The sequence below is a fragment of the Lampetra fluviatilis genome, chromosome 24 (assembly GCF_964198595.1).
Source record: "Lampetra fluviatilis chromosome 24, kcLamFluv1.1, whole genome shotgun sequence".
Lineage (NCBI taxonomy): Eukaryota > Metazoa > Chordata > Hyperoartia > Petromyzontiformes > Petromyzontidae > Lampetra > Lampetra fluviatilis.
In genome coordinates, this window is record NC_136298.1 from 2,087,424 (window position 1) to 2,115,193 (window position 27,770).

The 27,770-nt window shown below is 47.4% G+C and overlaps 1 protein-coding gene across 1 annotated transcript in view; it reads right to left on the reverse strand.

The window, feature by feature from the left end:
• Positions 1–2,681: 2,681 nt before the first annotated feature.
• LOC144941077 (microtubule-associated serine/threonine-protein kinase 2-like) overlaps positions 2,682–27,770 on the reverse strand; it is a 288,270-nt gene continuing 263,181 nt past the window's right edge. The window contains exons 20-32 of the mRNA XM_078867518.1: positions 26,020–26,185; positions 22,827–22,928; positions 22,169–22,291; positions 21,909–22,009; positions 21,092–21,270; positions 19,638–19,990; positions 18,413–18,694; positions 17,083–17,309; positions 16,472–16,594; positions 14,946–15,082; positions 14,325–14,512; positions 12,841–13,205; positions 2,682–12,326 (exon numbers count right to left, since the gene is read on the reverse strand). Coding sequence (XP_078723644.1) covers positions 10,374–12,326; positions 12,841–13,205; positions 14,325–14,512; positions 14,946–15,082; positions 16,472–16,594; positions 17,083–17,309; positions 18,413–18,694; positions 19,638–19,990; positions 21,092–21,270; positions 21,909–22,009; positions 22,169–22,291; positions 22,827–22,928; positions 26,020–26,185 — 4,299 coding nt within the window. The 3' untranslated portion in view covers positions 2,682–10,373. The remainder of the gene's footprint in view (positions 12,327–12,840; positions 13,206–14,324; positions 14,513–14,945; positions 15,083–16,471; positions 16,595–17,082; positions 17,310–18,412; positions 18,695–19,637; positions 19,991–21,091; positions 21,271–21,908; positions 22,010–22,168; positions 22,292–22,826; positions 22,929–26,019; positions 26,186–27,770) is intronic.

Consider the following 27,770-nt stretch of genomic DNA (forward strand, 5'->3'; position numbering starts at 1 on the left):
TAAGTAGAGAATTGGATCTGCTGGCTTTAGCCACAGTCAATGGGGGGACGAGTCAGGGGCGCGGTCCTGGGAACGTACGATGGAGTCTAGAAGATTCCATAAAGGTTCACCAGGATTGGTGGAATGGTACCACGTGACCCGGGCATTAAAAGGGGTGGAGACGGACAACACGTGGTCAGATCTGGAACGGAGGGTGAGGCCACGCTGGAGCGGGGTCCAGGCTGCCACGTGGCCGCGCGTGTCTCTCTCCCTCTCACGCTGTCTGTCAGCAGCGTGAAGGAGTAAGATAGGAGTCTTGTGAACGAAAGACAAATAAAGACCGGATTCCAGAAGTCGCTTCCACGACCTTTATTACACCTGGTAAAATAAAAAAGTGAATAGAATGTTTAAACGTTGAACAAATGAACCAGCAAACGACTTTCGACCCACGAGCGATAACAGCTGTCTGCTATGTAATGCGTTGTGCAATTTCACTGTTCTGACAAAATCCCTCTCTGGTAAATATTGACAAAAAACCATGGCTGCCAGTTTAATTAGTGTCAGTTAAACTTTTTCACACCGGTGTTAAAATGTGAATCTCCTCATGCTGTATAAATATTACATTAATATCCAACACCCGCAAAAGGTATATACTGTAACATCATAAGCCAGGACCTATCCAATACTGGTTGATTGAACCCTCACGTAGACACCAATCCTCGCTCCATCATCACGGTGGCTAAGAGATGTTAACAACCTCGCCTGGTATACAGGAGGTCAAGGATTCGATCCAAACCCTGACGCCTGCTGTATATTTGAAGTTTGCGTGTCTCTCTCCCTCATCGTCATCATCACGGTGGCTAAGAGATGTTAACTACCTCGCCTGGTACACAGAAGGTCGAGGATTCGGTCCCAACCCTGACGCCTGCTGTATATTTGGAGTTTGCATGTCTCTCCCCGTGGTCGCGTGGATTTTTCTCCAGGTCCTCCGGTTTTTCTTTCCACATTTAGAATCAACATCACGCGTTGGGGATGAGGCTGCTATGCATTTCCACGCAATGGTAAGCCACTTCGTTGAGCTGTCACTTGTGGCCAGATCGCTTCTGAAAAAGAGCTACAGTATATCTCCATCAGTGGGCATTACCTGTGTAATGTGAGCATATATCCGTGTTGTTGATGGATCACACCTCGTTACGATGATTGGCTCTACCGGTCCTGGCCCATAGCCAATGGGGGGACGTCTAGGGGCGTGGCCCTGACGTAATGGGAAGGTGACATCTGTAAGTAGAGGATTGGGTCTGCTGGCTTTAGCCACAGCCAATAGGGGGACGAGTCAGGGGCACGGTCCTGGGAACGTACGATGGAGTCTAGAAGATTCCATAGAAGTTAACCAGGATTGGTGGAAAGGTACCACGTGACCCGGGCATTAAAAGGGGTGGAGATGGACAACACGTGGTCAGATCTGGAACGAACGGAGGGTGAGGCCACGCTGGAGCGGGGTCCAGGCTGCCACGTGGCCGCGCGTGTCTCTCTCCCTCTCACGCTGTCTGTCAGAAGCGTGAAGGAGTAAGATAGGAGTGTTGTGAACGAAAGACAAATAAAGACCGGATTCCAGAAGTCGCTTCCACGACCTTTATTACACCTGGTAAAATAAAAAAGTGAATAGTTATAGTTTACGAGCTGATCGAATCGCTCTTCCTCTCCAACGAAGGTCGTCCTCTCACGCGTTTCCTCCTTCAGCTGCCACAATAACGTCTTCTATATACGTTTATGAAGCAGTTTTCATGATGGTGAGAGGAAAGATGTTTTTTGTGATATGCATGCGCTTCGAGTGGTGATTCAAACGGCAGTGAAAACCAATGTGGAAAGAGACGCAGACGGAGGCTGTGTGAATCGACAGTTGTAGCTGGTGTTAGGGAACCGAGTTAGGGATATATCTATATTTGGGCTCCGATTGGCTGGTGTGGTATTGATGTCCCTTTGGCCATATGCTTCTCCCCAAATATTAAATTATGTTTAAACATTGCTAGATATGAAAAATTACTCGCAAATTTACTAAATGCTTACCTGTCAACCCCGTATAACAGATCAATTCAGACCTTATTGGTTGCCCCATGCACTTATAAATCTCAACGTTCATCCTACAAAATAAATTATACAATGTCTGAAGGGATGTTAGTATGACCTTGTAAAGGCATGCAAGATCACCACACACAAATAAGGGAAAGAATATGCAGTGATCGGAAAACCAGGTAACATAACCATCATCTTTGTTTTTTTCGGTAAAGTCACGTAGGTATAAAATAAATCACGTTTCGGGCCCAACACAAGCGTCCATCATCACCTGCGTCCATCATCACCTTGGGTTGCGCCCGAAACGTGAATTATTTTATTTTATACCTACGTGACTTTACCGAAAAAAAGAGTGTATGGATTCCGGCAGTCACGAAAGCTTCACCTTGTCCTTTCTGTCTGCTCGCTAGCAACGATGAGGCTGAACGAATTCCTGTGCCGTAGTTCTTCTCCCAGCATTACAGCTTCACGCGGTCATCTTCATTTTTTTATGTTATAGCACGACGGGTAAAATAACACAGCTTTGCAAATCTGATCTATCATCACATGAGACTTGTGACACTAATAATCACACATCCGTGAAGCACGCGCGTACGACAAAACAAGGCAGTAGCAACGTGGCGGCAATATTTAGCAAAATGTTTTATTGCACAACTCAACAGCTGTTGTTGGTTCGCCATTCTGCATGACAAATGTCACGAAAAAAGAAGAGTGCATTAAACGCGTGACTGCCACAGCACAAACGACGACACCAGCACGTTTTAATTTAGAGGAACAAACAGCTCGCCTTCCGGCAGGCATGTAACGAGTCATCATATCAACATCGATTCTTGCACTCACAACGCACGCATCGGATTGTGCTCGCAAGAATCAATTGTTTCCGTGTGATTGCTTCATCGAAACCATGCAGTTCCATGGAAACGTTGTAGCCACAATAGATCATAGGATGCACGGCAATGGGCAAACAAGAATACGTTCACCTAAACCATGAGGGTGTTGGGCGAATCGATACATGCATACCTTCCAGACAATATTTTCCCAACAAGACAGCAGAATATATATACACACGCACATACCCTTGGCTAAGTAGACTTCTTGATCTTCCCTCTTCTACGTGCTCACAACAGCCACAACGCAATCAGGGTGCGATTACACAACCTGCCCCGTCTCTCACGGATTATTAGCCACTCGGTATAAACCTTAGGCTGTGCACACTGATGAGAAACCCACATGTGATAGAATTCCCATATTCGCCTCCTAAACCAAGAGCAAGGGGCTAACCGAGGCCCGTCATCACCGTAATCCCCACGGGGTCACAGTTATACGACCACCCACTTGGTGCCAAGTCAGCAGTGGCCGTTGCTTTGGGAACCCGGCCGTGCCATGAGAGCGTGGAATTTCCATCAGTTGCTCAAATCCAAGTGGAGATGAGCACCGCTTAAGCCTGAAAAGAGCACGGGTGAATTTTACTTAACTTTTAACCTGCACAGATCAGCGCCCATTTGGATTTATTATATGCATTACATTCAAAAGGGCCCAACCCAGGCCAGCACATGCATACAGCCGCACTTCCTACATCCAATGCAGGACACATGCACCGATCCACACGTGGTCACTTAAACGAGAGTTGCACAGAGACTCACTTCAACAACAAAACACGTTCACAGAGAACTTGACACAGTGACTTCTCTCCGTGACTGCAATGTACGAGCAAATGCCGGATTAAACGTGGGGAATATTGAAATAGGATTTCTTATTCTTCAGAAACCATTATTTCCTTCACTCTTCTCCCATTAATCCGAGTGTCGGTCTGCTTTGGGCTTCGGTGTTGTGAATGAAGTGCCTGTTTGGGGACCGTTAGAACAAAACTACTGACACAACAATAAAACAGTACAGCGAGCAGCTGAAATGGACAAACGCTTGACCCCAGCCCATTACAAAACTCCACGTACGTTAAATAATATATTTAACAAACGCTAAACATAAAGAACAGGCTTTTAATGGTTATATTTATCATAATTATATCCTGTTTATTATCCAAGTAATAGACCATTGATACAGTCTCAATCTGAAGCAAACTGCAAGAACTGGCTACGGAAGGAATTTTGAATGAACATTTAAAGCTATTTACATTTGAATTTTAGACGGGAGACTGGCACACAATGATCAACTCTTGCAAATTATATCACGGGATATTTATAATCAACATAAAAACAGATGCGTGCTTTGGTAACAATGCCCTGTCAGAAGTCAGCAGGAATCGGACCATAGATTCCATGTTAAACTGGCTCATTGGCAGACACAAGAGACTAAGGCCAGTCGCCCCTCTAATCCACCAGCGGTTAGGCAATGGGGAACCGGTCGAGGCTATCACGGGAAGTGTTGAGCTGTAATGGAAAAACGATCTGGACGGAGAACATTCCCTTGTTATGGATTGGAACTCAATGTTGCGTGTGAATGAAAAAAACGCATGTTGCAAAATTGAAACGTTAGAAATTGATAAAAGTTACGCTGAGGAAATTACAAATAGTGTTACATTGACCTGCGTGTTAAGGGACTGGTAATATACGATTGTTATGGATTCTAACGACATGTTAAGTGATTGGAAATACATTTGCGTATGGAATACGCAATGCGTGTCAAAAAATAGTTGCAATTTATATAGAAAAACTTGACAATTCTGCGAATTGGTTACGTACACACATGGTCACATACACATATTTTTGAAGAATCGAGAAATCTGCCTGGGAAAGTTCATTGTGAAATGGCTGCAAATTAAGTTTATGAATAATTATATGTATATTTAGTTTTTACATTTATATACTATGTAGGTAAAAAAGCGCGCTTGCACGCTTCGGCATAGAATGGAGACCGGGTATCTATCTAAGCTGTAGGCCCGAATCAAGCGCAATTTGCTGTTACACACTCGCATATATACATTATACATAGACCAAGAAAATGCGTATATATGTGTGCTTTGGAGCACTCATAGGGGGCACTGTTAGACAAAAAGATTACCTTCTGCATCCGATGTCACTCACTGGCCACCATTCACTTTCATACAGATCTACACGTGTAAAGTTTAAGGTAAAAATTATATGTTCACAAGCTGAGGGAAATGCGTTCCACGCCCTGGATCATAGCATGCGAAAATCAAAACGTGTTTTCTTTGACCAAAAAAATTAAACAGATACGGCCAATCGGCCAGCATCATGTCTCTCAAATTCACGCAGCACATATCCACTGCAAAAAAATATCAACTACTGCACTAAGTCTACAACAAATAATACAACTATTCAAAACCGCAACTTATATCCATGAAAAAAGTCCATCTCTTGGTAAACAAGCATTCAGTAAACAGTCAAATAAAAAAAAACATCTTTATACAAACACAAACTCCTCAGCGGGGACTGTAAACAACACACGGCGAAAAAATTAAAATTTACAGAACAATAAATGACTACGCGCTCTGCCCTGACGATACATTTGCGCAATTCCTTTTCTGCACAATAAAACTCATGAACGTCGGGTCGCACAACCAATGAAAACTAAAATGTATTGACACTTGGCAGTGCTAAAAGCATGTTGATTCTTAAACTGGGATGTTACAGATTATTGATCTAACGGCCCAACCTGCGATATTTACAATCGACCAAAACCAGCCACCATTAACCACAACTCTAACGAAGGTGTGAAAGTTGCACTGCCTAAAAAGAACATCTCTCAACTAATTCCCGCTTTTCTACAATAGTGTGAGGTGAACAATATCCAAATCTGTTAGATTTATCCTAAGAGGTTATAGAGATATACGTCCAATTTAAAACACGTACGGAATGTGATCCGTGTCGCGAACACAAGCCAGTTTGTGTTTTATTCCCTTGTAATAAAACTAACAAAAACCCTCATGTTAAGGTCACTGGATAACAGCACCAACGTAAGTTATTTCAATGTCACGTCAAATAAAATGACAAGCAGTTGCGTTAAAGGTTGTCTGACAAAAATAGCAATAGACCGACATCTAATTGAAGAGGTCCAGTGATCTATGTCCCCACTAGTGGGGAGTCGAGATCAAGTTTGACGCCCACAGACACCATCAGTCAGAGGGAGAAGTGGTGGCTGTGCCTGTCTGGGATGTGATGTGGCACAGATCGTTCAAGACCAGGTCCAGATCCCAAACCAGAAAAAGCACACTGAGAACTTGACCAAGTACAATTAGCCGTGTCTGCAAATGGAGGCTTGTAGTGGCACACTTTATATTTAAATACAGAAATATATCCTAAAAGACATACGGTGCATTTTAAACAGAGGAGGACATTTTAAATAACGGTGCTCTGCCAATCCACTGCTGGAGATGAAGGCCTTTCCACACTGTATACCCGAGGTAACTCTTGCAAATGAGACTATCCCAGTGTCTTGAGTTCTCGGCTAGTTAAACATAGAAACTTAAACAAATAAACTCAAGCTTGTATTCATCAAGGGGGATTGACCACACTTCACGCAGATTAGTGTAGGCTGGTAAAGAGAGGTTGCCAAGGATCAGGTCAGACATAACTCACCACTAATGTTAGCCAGTCGGGAATCTAATTTAGGTCGCCAGGATACGTAGCGGTGTGGGTTACCACTGCTCCATAACTCCATAAGGATCATGAATTGTAAGCGATGCTAGTAGGGGGATATAGGCAGCTCTCCGATTTTGCAATGCTCGTTATGAGCTGCCAATGCAGTTGAACGTCCGGAACACATTTGCGGCCATTTGTTCAAAAGAAGCAATGTGGACTAAACGTGCATGCCAAAAATGTCACCATACTAAATGCAGCATGGCCTCTAGAGGTATGCGCACTGCAGTATCAACAACCTCGACCACAGGTTATCAACCGCACTGGCACCACACCTCTTACAAGCATTTGCAACAATAACATCAAACACCTCTGCTAAATATTTACATTCATGAGAGACCCTGCTTCTGTCACGTACACACACACTATATTAATTGGTTCCATGAGTGTATTCTTGCTATATACACATGAACACACAGGGGAGGTAAAATTTTATTTTTCAGAATGGGATTCTAAGAGTATGTAAACACTTGCCATTCAAAGACAATGTTTTTGCAGTGGAAATAAATGACAAATTTGTGTTTTTTCCTGTTGAGAATTATCAACCACTTGGCCAACTGCCCTTCACGATCAAAATTTTCCAAAGGGAAATGTGCAAAGTGTGCACAGTAAAATGGACTCGGACTGGAATCGTACTTATACAAGTCACCAGAAAGCCGTGAACAATTGTCAAAGTTGCTTTATACAGACGTTATAAACATGAACCAGCAAAAACACAGTGGGGCTTTAAAATTGAGGCTTTATAATCTAAATAACTTTTTGGTTTGTGAATTTGGCAAATGACGTCCAAATAATATCAGAACATTTATTTGCTGTTGGCAGATGGGCAATCTAAGTCAAAATGCTGCACTGACACCTGTGCAACACAATGACATCACTATTAATTTTCTCATTGTTACCCGACTTCACTGCAGTGTAATATGTAAATGCATGGCTTGTAAGTGGCTTTACAAGAATCCAGGATAACATTTGATCATTATGCCTTTTGCAGCATCTAATTCTCAAAAGTGAGCCCAATCTGTGTGTATTTTCCCAGTTAATGAGATGGACTATCATGTAGTTTATCATTATCTATGCTTATCCACATGAGTTCGCTTTCCCCAAACTATCGGAAAGCCATAACATGCAGAGCGCATGAAAATTAAATCGATTCCTCTGCCACAGTCATAGCCTCATGTAAGGAAACATGTATTTCTTTTGCATGCACTTGTAGTGTGTAAATGGGCTCAACACGCATACATGCTCCGACTCGCACAAATACACAGAGGTACACAACAGACCTTACAGACTTTCGAGGCAAGTTCATACGAACGGCAGTTGCCCTCCAAGGGTGCAGCGCACCGCGATCCCTGGCAGACACCAGCAGAAAAGGAATCTGAAAGCTGGCGTATTCTGCTCAATTATATTGCCCTTTAATGTAATTAACTTTTGTAACCAGCCACACCAAGTAAACCGTGAAGATATGATGCTTTTTTTTCTTTGATAAAAATAATAATAACACAAAATGGAAAGCATTTACTGATTGCGAAGTAAATAAAAACCATAAAATATTATTGAACGTGGCCACGCATATCACGACACTGGAATGCGCACTTTCTTCATTCGCAGTGTAAAGCAGAATCCCAAGCGGCACAACCTAGTTTCCATGTCACAATATGTCATCGATAAATTACATTTGCAATCTGGGCTTAATTTTAAAGCAGCAGGTGGCTTAATTGAAATTCACCAAATTCCTGGCCAGATCACGGTAAAATGTATTTTATTTCGTTTTTCACACTGATATGTTGCACCACACTGTGCTTTCAGCCATACAGTGCCATTCTGCTGCGATTCTCTTGCATCTCGCAGATCTTTCCTTCCTGCTCTGTTCAGGAATGGGAGAAAAAAAACTCTCCACTGCAAACACAGACCATTTGTGTCCTCGTGTTCTGAGACCGTGTGCAAAATGTGTGTGATAAAAAAACCGGCCCATGTGAATGTTTCACCAAATTACATTGAATACGAATTATAATATATTCCAATTGTCCATTTATTCTCCAGGCCAGGCCTTTATTGTATGATAAAGATTCTTCCATACTCTTTGGGGATCTCCACTGTCATTATGGCCAGACCAGTGGTGACATACCCACATCTGATTCACCGGATGCCAGCAATCCCATAGCCAACAGTAACCGTAAACCGAGTGATGGTGAGCTCACTAAACTTCCAACAGTTAAATGAAAATAATGGTCCACTCACAAATATATTGAAACATCACACATGCCTGGAGTATGCATGTACACTGGGATGATAATGAAAGGAGTGAGATCTCAGAATACTGTGAGACAAAGTTTGCATTTACAGCTGGATTTTTTTTTACCTCTGGCTTTCTTGTTATCCAAGAAGCAGTTTTTTTCTTTTTAGAAACCAACTATACGGAAACCAATATTCGTCTGCAAGCAATGGAGCAGACTTAAAATGTGTTACCTGTATCCCCATGATCGGATTTCTCTTATATTCCTAAATATTTATCCAGGCCTCAACCAAATTGGTCAAATTGGGATCCATTTGTGTTTGGTCCCCACACAGTCTGCAGGAGGAACGTTTTTTTTTTTTAAACATTCTTCCAGTCGCAAAGCCAGACAGTGTGCAGTGTCCGAGGTGTGGTGAAACTTACTTAAACGAGCCGGACAATGTTCTGACTGGAGCCGTTTGACTTGCGTATGCACCGCAAAGAAAACTAAGACAATATTTCTGAACGTGACACCATTCTCAGAACCTACGATTTCACTGCAGAGCCAAGCACACAGCTGCTGGGGCCAAAATGAGCACTACCTATTCTATAATTCGTTGGCTTCACTTACAAAGCTCAACACTGCCAAATGCCAAGTAATGCATAAATACTGTATACTATTTACATACACATACATACAGCTTTCAAGTATTTCAGTGTAAAAAGAATAACACTCAACCTAAAGAGACAAGCAATGTGAGCAATACGTGCAGCCAAAATGCAAAACGGACTAACATGTTTTATGTACAACGGCACAGCCAACAGCACCGACACCACCACAGGCAAAAGCGGATAACTTGAGACAAACTGCTAACTACAAGATGGACCAACAGACTCGTCCGTTCAACCGCTACAACCCTCCCGATAAACGTGCACTACCGATGTCAAGTCACCGCAACCAGTGGAGCAAGCGGTGTACTGAGGGTTCCAATTTTTTCTCCCCTCTGCATTTCAATGCAATGGTGCTTGTATGTGTGTGTCACACCCAGCTAAATCTCCAAATTAATTAATTAAATATGTGGGTGACACCGATTACCCAACTGGCCTAGCAATTCAACACTAATTAAACAAAACTACGGGTTTGCAACACCTGCTTCAAGCGAATATCACAGGGAACAAGCTACCAGGGACGTGGGTTTAGGGGTCAGAGGTTAATGGGATCATGGTCCAACAGGGGTGAGGTTTTGCCTTGAGAGAATTGGGTCGTGGTCAGGGGCAGTTAGCACAGGGGAGAGCGGGGATGAATGTGTTTTTTTTCGACAAGGAATCCATAAACTAGCGGGACTCAGGATGAAGGGATGGTCAGCAAGAGCCACAATGACAGTGCTGAGGCAGGCGGGGTTTGTGGGAAACTAATTTCAGGGGAAACAATAAAAGTCAAACCGCAGCACGGCGTAGTAAACATGCTAATATCCCTTTATTTGCTTCTTTGTCTACACTAATTTCTTGCTGCTGCCCGGTGCTTTAGACTTTCCGTCCATCTCCTTGGGCTGGGGATCACTACTCATCCTTTCCTCCACCCTCAGTGTTGGTGGTGGTGGATGCTGCAATGGAGGCTGCGGTGGAGGCTGTGGTGGAAGCTGCGGTGGCAATGGTGGCACGAAGGCTGCGGCCTCTGCATCTGCTGGGAATGTTGTCGGCGCCCAGGAAAACGGACGCTTCCGCTCCGGCGCTGGGGAGCCGGGGCGCAGCACCCGCCGCTCCCTCTCCGACACCGCCACCACTGCCTTCGCCTCCCAGCTCGGCAAAGAAGACACGAGTGGCCTCAGCGCTGGGTTTCGTTCGCCCACTCCGGGTGCTGTGCGAGCGACCGCCTTGGCTGTTGCGCTATCTCCGGGCTCTGTGCCAAGCTCCCTGTCAGGCGCCGGTCTCCCCCCGGGGCCGACCTTTGACGACGACAGCAAAATCCTTTCAAGTGCGGATATGGCGTCGCTCGAACAGACTAGCGGGTGCCCGGCCAGCCCAGCGGTCGCCCTCGCCTCCGCGTGGAACTCGCCCTTGGCTTGCTGAGAGTCCCTCTTGTTGAGCGTCGAGACGGATGCCGAGCGCGTGAAACACTGGCCCAACATGGCTTTCGGCGGGTCCAGCAGGATCCCCTGCAGGTCCAAAATGACCTTCGACGCCATGGCATCCTCTGCCTTTCCCAACGACGTGGGGGCCACGCTGCTGCCCGCACTGATGGATGCTTCTGCCTGCCGCTTCGAGGGCCCTGGCTTGCCTGCTGACACCGCTGGCTCCTTGCTCATCGACGTCGATGCCTCCCTCGCTGTGGCTGCCGTTCCTAACCCAGCTACAGGTGCTGGCGATGATTTGACCATTCCCTCAACCAGGGAGCTGCTCCTCCGCTCAGCTGACCGCAGGATTCCAGGGCGATAGTTGGTGAGCGCCGAGTCTGTTTGGACACCCTGGTCCATCCGCGGCACCTGCTCTGGTTTTGAACCAACTTCGGATTTTGCTCCAGAGGGAGAGGTGTCTGGCAGCTTCTGCTGGACCAACTTATCTGCTGTTGCCCCCGCCACTACTGCTGCTGCTGCTCCTGTAGCTTCCACGGGAAGAACCACGGAATTGCCTTGTTCGAGATTTTTTATCACAGTTTGGCTTGACGTAGCGCTGTCGACACTCGCTTGATCGATATCGTTATACAACTCAATCTTTGGCACGGTCTCTTGCTGCGTTATGCGTTTGTCCGTATGTGTCCTCAGGTCTGGCCTGAGATCAACGTCTGGCTCCTTGTCCTGGCAGAGCCCCACGCGATCGCAGCTCTCCATCGCGCCCGCGGCCTTCCCCTCGGACACAGGCGAGGAGCGCTTTGGCATCGCCAGCTGTGCGGAGTCTTTAACCGGCGTCATCGCCGTTCCAGCCTCTTGGACTGCCCCCTTGGCGGCGCCCCCCGGGACGCAGCGCCCCGGCTCGCCACAGCCATGTCCGGCGGCATCGCAGCCATCCGCAGTTTTGTCCGAGTCGCCCGTGCTCTCGCCCTCCGTCTCCGAGTCGCTGCCCTCCTCGATGGCCTCGATCTCCTGCTTGGGCAGCTTGCTCTTGTCGGCCCTGGCTGACAGGCAGCCTTCGCGGTGGTGACGCTCGCGCTCCTCCCCGTCGTCGTGCTCCTGGCGGGACAGCTTGCGCAGGCAGCCGCGCTCGGGCCGCGACGCGTCCTCCTTGCGCAGGTCGCACGGGTCGGGCTTGCGACAAAGCGGCGTGTGCTGTGCCTGCCCTTGCTGTTGCTGTTGCTGCTGCAGCTGCTGTAACTGCTGCTGCTGCTGTTGCTTCTTGTCGGAATTGTAGACGGAGGCGAGACGCTCAGCCGACTGCACGCGCTTCAGCAGTGGGGATCGCGGGGGCTCGGCGCTCTTGGGACGCGTGGACTGGGAGGCATTCACAAATACCTGTGTGTGGAGGTGGGAAAGCAAAACAACAACACGTGGTATGTCTGTCAAGAGAGCAAGCTGGATTTTAACACAAGGCAAAGAAACATCCTTTCAAAGAACCTACATTCAGTAAACGCTCATGTCATATGTCATGGATGCTAATATGCGAATATGAAGCTTTGTTCATTGAATACATGGCAGTGCCATCACTGTAGTGCCATGATGACAAGATTCATCATAGTTTGATTGTCTTCTTTCTCATTAACAAATCTTTTCATTAATATAAAACAGCCGTGGATGATGCACGGCTGTTTTGAGATTTCCTTTATGCACATGGAGGACCACACCGCGTTCTACCAGGCCTAGCTAGAAGCCGCAGAACCACACCGGCGTTCGTCGCACCATACCCAGTGAACGGCACAGCAACCCGCACTTCTGCACATGCCGCCACACAGTCCACATCTCACTCGCTGCGCCCGTGCATGCGCGCGATCGATCGAACGATCGCTAGTTCGCTCACTCCATCTCTCACCTGCCGTATGACGGTGGGCGGCGACGAGTGCATCTTGCCCACGCCGGCGCCGGCCGCGAGCCCGGGATGGCAGAGCGCGGGCGACGGCGTGGGTGTGGGCGACTCGGAGCGTGAGGGCGGAGGGGACCCGGAGGCTCCGGTTCCGGCCGCCGTCCCCGTGGCACTGGAGCAAGGTCGCCCGGGGGACGGTGTCCGCGCCAGCGGCGACAGGGGGATGCTGCTGGCTGACTTGCGGCGCGGCGAGCGGTACGTGCGCTGCACTTTGGGCGCCAGCCCCTGCAGGGTGCTGGGTCGGATGTGTCCCGAGCCCGCGGGGGAGTTAGGGGTGCTGGAACACGGGGAGCTGCTCGGAGACGACGTACCTCCTGGTGATGGCAGATGGGTAAAGAGTGGGAGGGGGGAACGCGGGCACCCGTTAGGACTCTCAGCGGCAGAGTGTATGTATGTATGTAGAACTTCTTTTGCACCGTACGTAGCCAACCGTGCTAATCGGAGGTGCTAATGGGAGAGTGGGTGGGAGAGTGCAGCTCCCTACTGTGCTTTTCAGATGACAAAAAAACCCATCACAATAATTTCAGTTCTGCAATGAATTTGGCAAAATTTCTGCTCTGAAGATTAAAATACCGGTTTAACTGTCAAGCGACGATCATTCGCATTGTGGCACAGGGTGTAGTGCTGCTCGCTATTGTGAGGGAATTAGGTCACTTCAAGAGATTTCAGAGATAATTTAGTTATATCCGCTTCTGTGCGCCATTCTTTAATGTGAAGAGTTGTGCCGATAAGAGATCCATCCAATAGGATACTTAGTCTCATGACCCAACATCGATAGCCCAATGGAGATACAATTGCAGAAGACGCTATATACAAAATATTAAAATGGCTTTCATTTAAAAAAATATATCATCATAATTAATTGAAACAAAAGTTTACTTTTTATATAATATAGATACAAACACAAATTGGGGAAGGAACTTTTATGTGGTTTAGCATTTCTTCAATGAAAGACAAAATGAATCATATTTACCGTTTAAGGCAGACAGAAAGTGTGCGAGGACAAAATCCCAGCACAGGGTGGAGATGATTAAACGGGAATGTGAGTACCTCAATCTGACAAAGAAATATGAATGCAAGTGTGGCATTGAGTGTGAGAGGTTTAAGCATGGTAGACAGAGAATCTACTGTCATTGGTGAATAAAATAGGCAAAAAGCATGGTCGTTCAATCGCGGTAAATCGGTCAATCATTTGGTGAATTTGTTGGTGGTTTGGTCAAGGGTCAATTCAACAGTCTTTTGGTAACGGTGAATAAGTCATTAAACAGAGTGAATTAGCGGGCTGCTGCAACAGACTGAACGGGGTTGGTTGTGCAGTCAGGCTGAACGTGGTTGGTTGTGCAGTCAGGGTGAACGCGATTGGCTGCTCAGTCAGGGTGAACGCGGTTGTTAATTATCGAATTGAAGGAGGAACAAACGAAGGAGCGCCTCACCGGAGTGTGCCGAGTCTGGGGTGGAGCGGTAGCACTGCGGAGGCGAGCGTGGGGACAGGCTGTGCGTGGGCGAACCCGGCACGCTCTCGCTGGACGACAGCGAGCGGTTGAGGGACGACAGGCTGCGGCTCGTCTGCAGCAGCGTCACCTGGCGTGTCACCTTGCGAAACAGCGGCGTGCGCTTGCGACTGTGTGGTGCGGGGCAGTTGGGGGCGTAGAAGGCACAGGGGTACAAACGCAGTGAGCTGTTGGTGTTGACAGCTCAGGGTTTAGTGACGTTAAACAGAAACATACAATCAATTGGTTTGCACTTTTGTTGCTTTATACATTGGGAAATGCTTGACCATACTTCAGAAATTGTACGTGAAATAAAGATCATATTAACTGCATGTGAATGGGTCAGATTTGTGAACATCTTTTAGAAAATGACAGTTACACCATACAAGAATCCCTCAATTGGGCTATAGGTGTTTCATTGGTCACCTCAGACAGGTGACATTCGGAATATGCGGCGTTTTACAGTACGGGAAAACATATCCGGTGTCTTCCTGCCGCGAGCGAGGTTAACAAAATCATCTATTAATGTCCGCTGCTCCTTGAGCTCCACGACCGCTCTCTCACTTGTCGGTTCCCTCCTTCTTCTTGCTCTTCTTGCTGCGCCGAGCCATCCTGGACTTGTAGCTGCCGCGCCGTGCAGGCCCCACCTTGATAGACGTGTTCTCAAATGGTGTCGTCGCGATGGACACCTTGTAGCCGCTCTACAGCAGATGACGAGCAAAGCGCAAAAGGGCAACACACACACACACATAGGAGTGAGCCTTAACGAGCAAGTTGGCCAGGTGGCTTAGGAGTCAGACATTGGAGACAGCACTGCTGAGATCCAGGGTTTTAATCTGGGGCAGCCACCCGTGATTAAAATTTGTTGGAATGTAGTGAAAGTGATAAACTTAGCCTGATCACCTATGGCCGCAACAACAAAAAATCCGTCACGTCAAATTTGGTTCTGCACTTCATTTGGAGAACAAAATAGATAAGCAGACTGTACATCTCCTAAGTCTGTCTGTCAACATAAACAATAAAAGCATTTTTTAAACACAACCATCAGCTTTACAGTTGTGAGAGTGCATCATTTCAGCAGTATTGATTCAAATACAAGCAACAGAGGCTTGTTTTTTTATGTGGAGCGATATATGAAAGAGTCATATTTTCTGATTAACTCTTTATATTACTTACAGTCTCCACAATGACGGCAATGACATTTTCATTTGGCTTAAATTCAGGGAGAAGAATTAAAATATTTTATTTACTGTAATGCGACGATCATTTACTCTCTGTGGCGGGGTTGGTGGAAAATGCTGCCCCCTACTGCGTGAACCAGAGGTCACTTGAAGAGATCTCAGGTTTGGTTTGCACTGCTCTGCGAAAGATCCTCATGGATTCATCTCATGATGCCGAGAGTCCAGGTGGGATACCATGAGGGAAATAGACAAAAGAAAATTTTATTTTCATGTACACGATTTGACGCATGTATCGTAGGCAAAGTAAGATTCAATGACTCGTTACATAGATGGCTACATGATCTCGATTAAAATTTTATTCTTATTCCTATTACAAAAAGGCATGGAAGATTTAGATTTTTTTTATATTACCAGGTAAGGCCCACTGAGCTATAGAGCTCTTTTTCAGAAGATGCATAGCCACATATGATAGCTCAATGAAGTGGCTTATCATGTGGATATTTATAGCAGCCAAATACTCTAAACGCATGTTTCTAAATGTAGAGGGAAAAAACGAGGACCTGAAGAAAAATCCACGCAACCACGGGGAGAACATGCAAATTCCAAACATATGGACATATGTTTGGATCAAACCCACGACCTGGAAACCAGGCGAGGTAATTAACAACTCGCCACCGTGGCAATATTCTCCCGGCTTCCCTGCCACATGTGAAAAAATATGTCATCAAATCGGTGACCGAATACGATAATCGCCTCCCTCTCCAAAAACCAATGGCAAAATACTGATCAGCCCTTACAAGGCGCCCAGTCAATACACCACAAGTAGTTGCTTTACAAATGCCATATGAAAGAAAACATAGCAGGAGGCCAGCAGGAGCTGTGGGGAGGAGGAGGAAGTGGTGTCGTCACCTTCAGGATGAGTTCCACCACCTCTGTGTGCACCAGGCCGTGTACGGGCTCCCCGTTGACGTGCGTGATGAGGTCACCCGCGCGCAGTCCGGCCTCGTTGGCTGGGCTGCCCTCTTCCACGTTCTGCCACGGTCAAGAGAGCAGCAGCAGCCGCCGCAAAGAGCGAGCCACAAAATAAGTTACAAAAAGCAAACAAATTAGGAAAAAATTTGCATATACATGGATTATGCAACGCTTTCCAAAATCGGAAGTATTTAATGAGCAGGATGGAAGTGGATTGCAATTAGTCTTATTAGCTGGGTTTGTTTCCCAAGTTTTTATTCATTTGGCCGATTTTCAATCAGCTCCCTAGTTGCAAAAAAACTTTATTCTAAAGTTTTTTTCAATATTCGACGGACACCTGCCTCTGCTCGTCATTCCATCTTTGTCTCCGTTCGTCCACGTTGTGGTCTGAGTTGATCTCGCCGTTTTTCTTTTAACTCTGTCGGCTTCACAAGACCTCTGTCAAAGCGAACAACCACTGCTATGGTCCCTCTCCCCATCTATCGCCACCACCAATAATGATTTCTTCTCTTTTGAATCTACCCAGCATGCGACCCTGACTCACTCACCCAAACGACGTGGTGCACAGAGTAGACGTCCGAGTCGCCCATGTAGACGCGGATGGCGCGCAGCGTGAAGCCGTACTTCTTGCCAGCGCGGTGGATCACGACGGGCGAGCGCAGCGCCCCCAGCGCCGGGGAGAAGTCCCGCGACGGGGACGAGTCTCGCGACGATGGATTCGACGAGAGCGAGCGCGGGGACATGGGGCTTGCCAGTGGGGAGCCAACGTACTGCTCTGCTCGCACGCCAACGTGCGCACACATATCCGCACGTAAGCAAACGACCCAGAGATGCACACATGCACCCGCTGGCGCGTCCATACCACTGCACGTACCCGCACTGTTCCAAATGTGAGAGGATTACATGGGTTCCGACATGTAATGTAGACGGAACTTTAGCTGTCTGCTCCGGCATGCCTAACATGAGCTCTAAGCTCTGCAAAGTGTGTCAGTGAGAAACAAGACGCGTTACAATCAAGTGTATAGTTATTGCCACGTGACTGACATAACTGCCACACCGTCTGATTCGGATTTTAGCATCTCCATGAAGTGACATGACAACAGCAATGTGACGGAGCTACTTATTGTGACCTTAACATATTTTCTTCACATGAACGCAGCTATTAAAACATGGAGTTGAGCCCAAAATAGACATCCAAAGTTTGTATATGATAAAATCCATTTTTTTTGTGTATTTAATGGAAAATATGACAATTCGCACTTGTAATTCACCACTGTGGAGTCAAGAATTTAAGGATCACAAAGGCTCACGTGACAATGAAGTGGCCAGAAGACGGCAGTACAGCAAGTGGGTTAGTGAAACTGCACTTGTGCCCTTATACAATATGAGTGAAAAGAACACAAGTATTCCACCCACATGCATCGAATACTGTCACGCTTACAACATGCCTTTTTATTTGGTTTTTCTTCAGTGGTAAGGAAGCTGGTGTGTATTTGTAATGGAAAAACGCATTTACTTATTTACAAGTAGTCCTATAATGCTCAGGTTTGTGTCGCCAAGTTTCGGGAAACACTCTGATCAATTTTGTTAATGTTTTGGTAAATCGAGTCATTGAGATCAGCACAACTTTAAAACACCGGCTTGTTTATACCGGATCATATTTACAAGAGTTTTTATCATTTCTGGACAGACGGGCAGATATACAGAACTAAAGTATAAACGCGCTCAACCTTAGGTGGAAAGTATTCAAAATTAACTGAGCAATCACGCCACCCCGCAGGACTGTCCCGAATACACGAATACCCATTTGCTCGGCGAGGCTTCGCTAAACAAGTAAACTTTTCTGCGGTGGGGCGAGTGCGCCATCAGGCGTCTCACCGGAGGGAATGACGAGCGAAAGCGCGCTGTGCGACGCCGACTTGATGACCTTGTTGAGCGGCTTGGCCTTGCGCCGCTCGGGGGCCGGTCCCCCGACGGCCGGCGTCGCCCCGGCCTCCCCCGACATGAGCCGGTGGCGCGCGCGCCGCACCGCCAGGTCGCTCGTCGCCTTGGCCGACGTTGCCGACGCGGCCGCAGACGCGGCGCCGTCCAGCAGCGAGCAGTCGGCGCTGTCACCACGGGAACGGGCGGGGCCCTCTGAGACGTCCGTGCCGCTCTCTACTGCGCCGGGACGATGGGGGGGGGGGGGGGGGATACCAAGGTGGTGAGATGTTGACTACGTCGCCGAGTGTACAGAAGGTCCTGAACGATCCTGACGACTGTATATATGGAGTTTGCATGTCTCCCCCCCTGTGGTCGTGTGGATTTTTCTCCGGGTCCTCCAGTTTTTCCCTTCACATTTCGAATCAATGTGCATTTAGAGTAGTTGGCTGATATACATTTCCACATGATAAGCAACTTCGCTGAGCTATCACTTGTGGCCAGGTTGTTTCTGAAAAACAGCTATATAGCTCGGGAGGCCTTATCTGGTAAAATAGCATTTTTATATTTCAGTTTAGTTTAGAGAATTGGGTTGGAAGGCGAGACAATGTTCTGGCGAAACTCCCGTAATTATCGAAGCATCATTGCCACGTCAGTGAACGACACGGACCCTGGAGATGGTACAACATGTACACTTACTTCTGCAGTGAGTTGAATAGGTGTCCTCTCATGGTGGGGATAATATTATTTCTTTAAGGTGCACCTCGATATTTTTATTGAGTACAATTATTGCATTCTATACAAGTAAACATATTTCAAAATGACTGCCTGCAAGATTTCCACAAGATGAGCATGTGGTAGGCTGACAAGCCCAAGGACATGTGGTCACCGATTGTGTCGGGTTCCCACGTGCGCCGCTCGTGGTGACCTTGAGAGCTTTTCATGTCTAGGCTGTGTTAGTGAGCAGGGTAGTAGGGGCTGAGCCCTGTTAGTTCGAGCCACCTGCCACTGATGCCTCTGCAACGAGTGGTACTCTGCATGTGAGTTATCAGATGGGTGTTTAAGTTCGAGCCTTCAAGGTTTTTGGCCGTTTAAGTTAATATTTTATGCCAGAATGGTAACTGTCCATTTACGGAAGGTTTCCCCATCGGTGTCAAGAGCGCCGAGCATGGCCGTCTCTCACCGGACAGTGTGGAGCTGCTGTTATCGCCGCCGCCGCTGCCCGTCGGGGTGGTGGGCGTCCCGCCAGCCTCCTCCGTCAGCGCCAGCTCTCCGATGGTGAGCAGCGCCTGCGTGGCGCCGGACTTGCTGCCGCTCCGTGTGACGGGCGCGTGCGATGACGTCGCACCTCCTCCGCCCATTATCGCGACCGCCGCTGCGGCCGCCGTGCAGGCCGCCTCGCCCTCCTGGTCTTCGAGCGCAATGGCGAAGCGCGGCATGTCGAGCAGCGCCGAGCGCCGGCGCCGCACCGTCACGGGCGGGCTCCCGTCGCTCTCCGTGTGCGACGACTCCGAGCCCGACAGACGCTTGCGAAGGCTGGGGATTGAGACGGACAGACGTCGGTCGCGTCACGCGCGTCGACGGATAAAATAAGCAGCGCGCGGACAAATGCCGTCTAATCACACAGCTCTGGCCAGTGAAGCTGCCGTGAAAACAGTAACAGGACATGACACCAGAGGATATCAAAGAAAACCAATCGCATTGCTGGAAAATGTGAAAGTTACTCAACTTACACAAAAAGGGAAATTCATATTGTCACAAGTCATTTCTCCTACTCATTATTAGTAACTCTCGCTCTCCTCATTACCGATAATTCGTAACCTCAATGATCAAGCTACTCCATTCTCTGCAGCTTTGGCCTCTGCTATAACATTGGTACAACTGTCCTGCCAGTAATGTTGCCACTGTACCATTTGTGTTGCAGTAGGTTTTTATAAGACCATTGCAAAACCCTCTTCCTTCCTCCAGCCTTAGGACTGGAATAAACCACCCGGCAGCCTCCCTCCAGGGAAGTAGACGGACTATTTAACACAGGCAAGATTTTCTGGATTTGGTCACGTGTTGAGCATTTCTTCTGCTGCTGCTGCTGCACAACCTTGAAAGAATAAATGCTCAACATGCAGCTCGACTTGGAAACCCACACTTGGATGTCAGGGAGACTGCTGGAAAAGATCTTAAAAACATTGGCTCAGACATCACCAGAGGCACTTTGCAAAGCGTTGGACAGGAATGAGTGGAGACGCTGGACTGCCATGTGCAAACATGCAAGGGCTGAGTAGCGAGTCCTCTGGTTTAAATACGCAACGATACAAACGGGTAGATGTGTGGAGTATCATAAAGGTTTTTTGGGTTAGATCGCGTAAGTATAAATGTGCAGTGAATCTGCCACCACCTAACACAGCCAATTAATAAGGTTTGTAATGCAAACAAAACGTGCCAATTAGTTACTACTTCAGCACCGGTGTGTTGGTGTGCTGAAGTGTGTTTAGTGCCTGTGTTGGGTGGCGGCGGGCTAAAATATAGACATCTATATTTACGTGATCTAACCCAAAGAAACCTTTATTATGGATAAATTGGTCTCGAAAGCTTTTATATTAAACCAGAGCGGAGTATGGCAAACGCAACAACGCCGCTCACATTTCTGGCGAACCGAGCATCCAGCCCTTGTCGTGCGCGCGCAGCGTGACGAGGCTGCCGCGCTCATCCTTGTCCTCGCTGGCGCTGCGCTTGGGCGTCGGGGTGGGCGTAGGCGTTGCGGGAGTGGTGGGGATGCGCCGATCGTCGTGGTGGGACAGACGCTCCATGCTGCTGTAAACCTAGTAGGAGAGGCAGGCAGAGCGAGGCAGGGGACCGTTTGAGTTTGTTTGATACACTCGTCACAATTGCAGCCTGGGTGAACATCCTTAGAGGACCAGAGTTACACGGTACTGGGCATGTCCTCAATCTGATAAGTTATGTCTTCATTTCTCTCCTCACCCCCTCTCTCAAGATCATCTCCAGGATCTGGTCTAGATCGCTAGTCCTTCTCTACAATTCATCTTGTAGTACCCAAAGTGGTCTTCATGATGGGTCGGTACAGAAAATATATGATTTTCTGTACCGACCCATGGAATTAAAGTGATTTTTTTAAATATTTAATTGCTACATAAAATGAAATTCAGTTCATGTGAAAGTGTATGTGAGGTTTTTTTCTGTAATGCTCACATATATATGTTTAAGTTAGATCAGCAAAATGTAGGAAGATTGAACAATGTAGGGAGGCCTTCATCCAGCAGTGGATTGACAAAGGGTGATAATATATTTCTGCTCTATTTATTATTGACATTGAGTGTGTGGATATGAGCACAGCCCCTCCAATGTGCTGCGTTCCCTATGATTACCACTAGGTAAGCAAGGGATGCACGGAGGCCTGGCCCGTGCCGCAGTGTCAGCAGCCCGCAGGGCCGTGGCGTACCTTGAAGCGGGGCGAGCAGGAGGAGAACTGCCTCATCTCGAGTGGCTCCTCGTCGTTTGTGTCGTCCTCGGAGTCCAGGTGGTGATAGCGATCCGAGCGCGCTGCGCAAGCGCACGACACAAAATGGAAAAAGATCCCTTGTTATAGAATATTGGGGCTGACTGTCATTCGCGTGCACGAAGGGGTATGCGGCCCGTGCCAGCGAGCAAAGACGTTTCGATGCAGGCGTTCCGTGGCTGCGGCGAAACACGGCCTCTTACTGTCGAAGTAGCTGGTGTCTTCCTCGGACTCGAGTTGAGGCACAAACTCCGCCTTCTGTCGGAGCAGTCCGTCCCAGTCGAGGCTGTGGAAGAACTGGTGCTGTTTCACCTCGAAGGCTCCACCTTGACGGCCGAACGCGCACAGGGGAACACAAAGACAGGTGCATTAACGCGGGTGGCATCGGTGGCGTAGTGTGGATGGCATGGGCCCTGGTGCGAGAAATGAAATGGGGCTGCCTGCCCAGTTTATTCATAGCCCGGTGCCTGGAAACCTCCAGCCTGTGGGCAGTTGCACTGTCTGCACACTCGATAGCTACGCTGCTGGGTGGCATTCAGACTGGGCACAAACACGTGGGAAATGACACACATAAACAAAGATCTCCCACATAACCACGGAGACTGCTAGGGCAAGTGTTATGATAACCTATTAAGGCCACTATGGCGCACAAGATGGTAGTGTTGCTCATCTGCCTATGCGTTTGTCTCCCTAGTTCTGTTTAAATGAGGGTGATCATTGAAGGCTGCGTTGAGATAGAAGAGGCCCAGAAAAGTTTGACATTTCACATGTCACTGGTGTTGTGAGGAGGAAGCAAAGCATTGAGCGTGGCAGGGTAGGAAAGAAACCGCGATTGGCACGGCGGAATGATGTCGCGCCTACCAGTGCCGAGCCGCTCCAGAGGATTTCGCTCAAGCAGCCCCGTGATGAGGTCCTGGACGTCTGATGGCAGTGCATCCTCTCCCTCGGGCCACACGATCTCATCTGCATAGCAGCACAAACATCACCAGAGGAACGCACGCGGGCACGCACGTAAGCACGTGTGTATACATCGGCATAACGCGTGCCAACACGCGTTGTGTCGATGTGAAGATCCCCCTAGATAGCCTTCAAGTTTGGGTAAGTGCAATTAGAGAGCAAGAATGAAGGCTGGCACAGTGCACAAAGGGGTGATGGAATATCCAACAATGCACCTCACTTCCATCGTCTCACCAGTGCTGATATTTTATGCCACGTACCAAGTACTGATGTAAGGCTGGGTCGGTGGTGCAGTACAAGTTGTGTTATCACCCCGAGACTGGTGAGCCGTGGTCGGGAATCGCATGCCAGTTTTGTAGCACACATTACCAGATACAGACCAAGACCTCGCCAACATACACCATGCCAAATTAGTTTGGCTCATTCAAAGCACAGAGCTTTTTTTGTAAGCGAGGAAATGTTCTTTTAAAGAGCACACTGTAAATAAAGTGAAGCAGTTGAGATTTCCAATTTCAGCTAAAGTCAGGTCAGAAAGGAACAAAACCATGACTCGGGCAGGGTTGGCACGAACAGCAAGAACACCAAGTGCCCTCCATTAAAACGCGCAATGGCTGGAGATTATTATTTTACTGCTGACAAGCACGTTTTGGCACAGACAATTTTCCAAGAGTAAAATAACCTTTAAAAAAAACAAAAAAAACAATGCATTTCAAATGTTCATGCTATATTCATGAAAAACTGATGAATAAAAAAAGTAAATCCTAAGAGGATGCTAATAAAGTTAACGTGCTGTTTTGCGCTAAACCTTACGCTTCCTTAAATAAAATTTGGCTAAAACAAGGGACACATTTGGACTGTGTGGTTAAATGCTGCAAGTGAGCATGAAAACGCAGCTGATATGCCATGTGAGAAACGTAATCTTATATGTAAATGTCATTTTTTTCTCTCCGTCTATCTGTGTGTGTTCGCACACTAGCGAAGGATTTGGCTCTCAAACGGTGGGGTCTACGTTTAAAAAAAAATAGCCAGGTACCACGCCATAAGCCCCGTGGTGAGCAGGCACTATTCCTTTTCCCCATACGTCAACTTTAAATTAGTTAAATTAGCGATTTAGTGCCGTTTTCGTTTATTTATTCAATAGTGCGCGATCGACCATACCAACTCACGCGCCTTTGGTGGGGGGGGGGCGCCCATGCTAAGTTGCATGCCTTCGGTGGGAGTGAGAGGTATTTAAATAGCCAGGTACCACGCCATAAGCCCAGCCGTGAGCAAGCACTATTACTTTTTCAAATCCGTCAACTTTTAATTAGTTTAATTAGCAATTTACAGCGATTTTTGTGCGCTTCGTTTTTATTCATTTATTTATGACGCATGCATGACCATACCAACTCACGCGCCTTTGGTGGGGAGGATGGCCCATGCCAAGTCACACGCCTTCAGTGGGAGTGAGGGTCGCGTTACAAATACGAGAAAAAATACACTAAACGCTTAGGTAATTTCTTCACTGTCTCATGTCTCCCCCACCACGATGCGTGCAGTTATTATTACTATACAGTCGGTAGATGGGACATCGTGCCTGGGGGGGAGGGGCAGGGGTAGCAGCCCAGCCCCAGACTGCCAAGGTGCCACCTCGGCCGGCTGAACAATCTAGGCGAGGCCAGAGGCTCTGCACGGGACTAGACCTCACCACGCCATTCTGTCAGATGAGTACTTGGTGCAATAGAGTCAATAAATACTGCAATAGAGTCAGCATGTACTATTGTAGTGATAGCAGGTATCACCACAGTCAGTATGCACTGCTGTAATCATAGCAGGTACCACCGCAGTCAGTAGGCACTGGTGTAATCATAGCATGTACCACCAGTCGGTATGCACTGCTGTAATCATAGCAGCTACCAACACAGTATGCATTGCTGCAGTGAAAGCAGGTACCACCACAGTATGCACTGCTGTAATCATAGCAGGTACCACAACAGTATGCACTGCTGTAATCACAGCAGATACCACCGCATGGGACTAGGCCTCATCATGCCACTCTGTCAGGTGAGTACTTTGTGTTATAGAGTCGATAGACAATGCCATACAGTCAGCATGTATTACTGTAGTGATAGCAGGTACGACCACAGTTGGTATGCACTGCTGTGACCATAGCAGGTACCACCAAAGTCAGTATGCACTGCTGTAATCATAGCAGGTACCACCACAGTCGGTATGCACTGCTATTATCATAGCAGGTACCACCACATTATGCACTGCTGTCATCATAGCAGGTACCACCACAGTCAGTACGCACTGATGTTACATTTTTAAGAGTAGTTTTGAAATATTTTTAAGACCCGGGCAACGCCGGGATAGGTTTGTTGCTGAGAAGCATGTTCGCATATTATTAAAAAGATAAAAATTATAATATACAATACAAAACAAGGAGCAGCACTGGTGGTTGAATACAAGCACAAATTATTTCTCAGAATAGCAATTGCTGAAACAGTTTGCCCATTACATATGTTATGAGTCAGTGTTAGTGACAAATGTGCGAATCGTGTAATTGAAGCAGTATCATTCATGAAAAATGGAAAAGAAACATGGCTGTTGAACTACTTTCACACCGTGCGTAGCGAACTGTGATAATTAGAGGTGCGGGGGAAGGACAAACTAAACACAAAAAGCAGTTCTAAAGAAAAAAATGTTTTAAATCGAAATTATTTAAAAGTGCATAGCTCCAGTGGCTTTCTAATATCAGTAGGAAGAGCGTTCCAGACGGCCGCAGAAGAACATCTGAAAGCGCGCGATGTGAAAGCAAATAAGCACAATGAGCCAAATGCAGTGTACAGTAAGTCACAGATGAACTGGCAGGCTACATCACTGGCGTTGTACCAGACCAGTCGGGGGAGAAAGGGGCACTGGGGTGCCTGTACGATCATGCGGTGTCGAGCACTGCTACTGAAAGTGTGACAAGTGCTGCACTGCGGAAGCGAGGGGAAGGGGGAACAGAAGCAGTTATTTTCAGGAAACATTCTTGAAAAGCACTGGGAACAGTGTTCCAGCGCAGTGTGAGATGATACCCACGTCACCATCCTGACCTGCGCGGGCCACTCACCGCTGATGACTTGTCCGAAGAGCTCCTCGGGCGTGTCCCCGAAGAATGGAACGCAGCCGACGAGGAACTCGTACAGGATGACGCCCATGGCCCACCAGTCGACAGGCTTGCCATAGCCCTGCCGCAGAATCACCTCCGGCGCGATGTACTCGGGCGTGCCACACACCTGCGGTGCGGCACAGGAAGGGCGGGAGGCAGCGAGGAGTCAAGTTAACACACGAAAAAAACAAACCGTTAAGTGGTTAATTCACCTTGTGCATGAACAGCCTCTACTTCCTGCTCCTTCTGCAGCTCCATAGTTTTACATCCCCAAATCAAAAGTCTGAACCTTTGTTTTTGGCACCAAAGTCTCCTGCTGGCCAAGCACCCCATCATTAAAAAACTTAACATTAACCAATTAAATCTATTATCACCATCATGATTGATTAAAATAATCTTTCGTAAAATATTCCGGAGGTGTAGACGCAGAGGTTGAAAATATTTTACCACTGTCGCTGTGAACAAACACTGCTTTGCTGTTGAAGCATATGTATTCATTTAGCGTTATGGGTAATGGTATTACTTTAGAAGAGCAGGCCCATTGCCTGAAATTTCTACAGCTGGTCGTTGGATAATTACACTTTTACTTAGGGAATTTACTTTCCACACAATTCCTGACTTGTAACTTAAAAACCAGAGCCATGGAGAAAAAAACCCAACATAAACCAGGCCATGTCAATTTAAATATTCTGTTTCCAAAGACGACATTTCTGTTTTGGATGTACTGTATCTACATCAGCTTAGCGCATATGTTTTACAGACCAGTTTCTGGCACAGATAAAGAGATCAATCCACCACAACACTATTAACTTAAAAAAAATACAATTGTAAAGTTCAGCCAGCTTCAGAGCATCAACTTAATTATAAAAAAATACAGTATGACAAGATATTTCAATCTCTCATGTGCTCATCTGTTTCCAGTGGTAACATAACGGGAAAATGCTGACTAGGAAAAAGGTACACATCTTAACCCTGTGCATTTCGAAGTGATTAAATTTTTTTCCGATTCCCATGCTGGAGAGCGCCCGTCACACTGGGAGACGCTGATCCGAGCAGACAGATTCTTAATTGCCTGGCGTCCGCGTTGCCCTTGACAGCGCGCGTCCGACAGTTTATTTCCCACCGAGACATCTCCAGCCATTCGGTCACCCCACCGCCGCAAACCGGAAATGGCTTCGAGATAATATAATCGCGTAATATATTTTATATTATCTTACAACCATGTTCTCTTAATTATAAGACGCTCTATGGAAACGTAAGACGTACTTTAAACTCGTGCCCAGTTATCAATAAAATTATACAAACCTGGTCTCTCACATGCACACACACATTCGTGTCAAGAGTTACTACACAACACAGCGCTACACACAACACATGTGTAGCGCTGTAAATGGGCTTTGTGCACTTACCTGCAGTAGCAAACACATCTCATCAGGGGCAGTAACTTTCACCGGCATGTGGGTCGCTACATTCCCCAGCCCAAAAGCTGGAGGGGGCTGCGGGGTGTCCTAGGATCCCCCGGGACCCCCCCTGGAACTCTCTGGAAGGGAGGCGTGGCCAGGGCTGACACACCTGGGAGGTGTAAAAAAGCCGGACCTCTGGAAGGATCCGGGGCCAGTCCAAGACCGAAGCCAGAAGACCAGCTAGCTTAGAACCCTGGGAACCCTAGCCCCTCTGCCCTTGTAAGGGCCGGGACTCTGTGGGACAGTGGT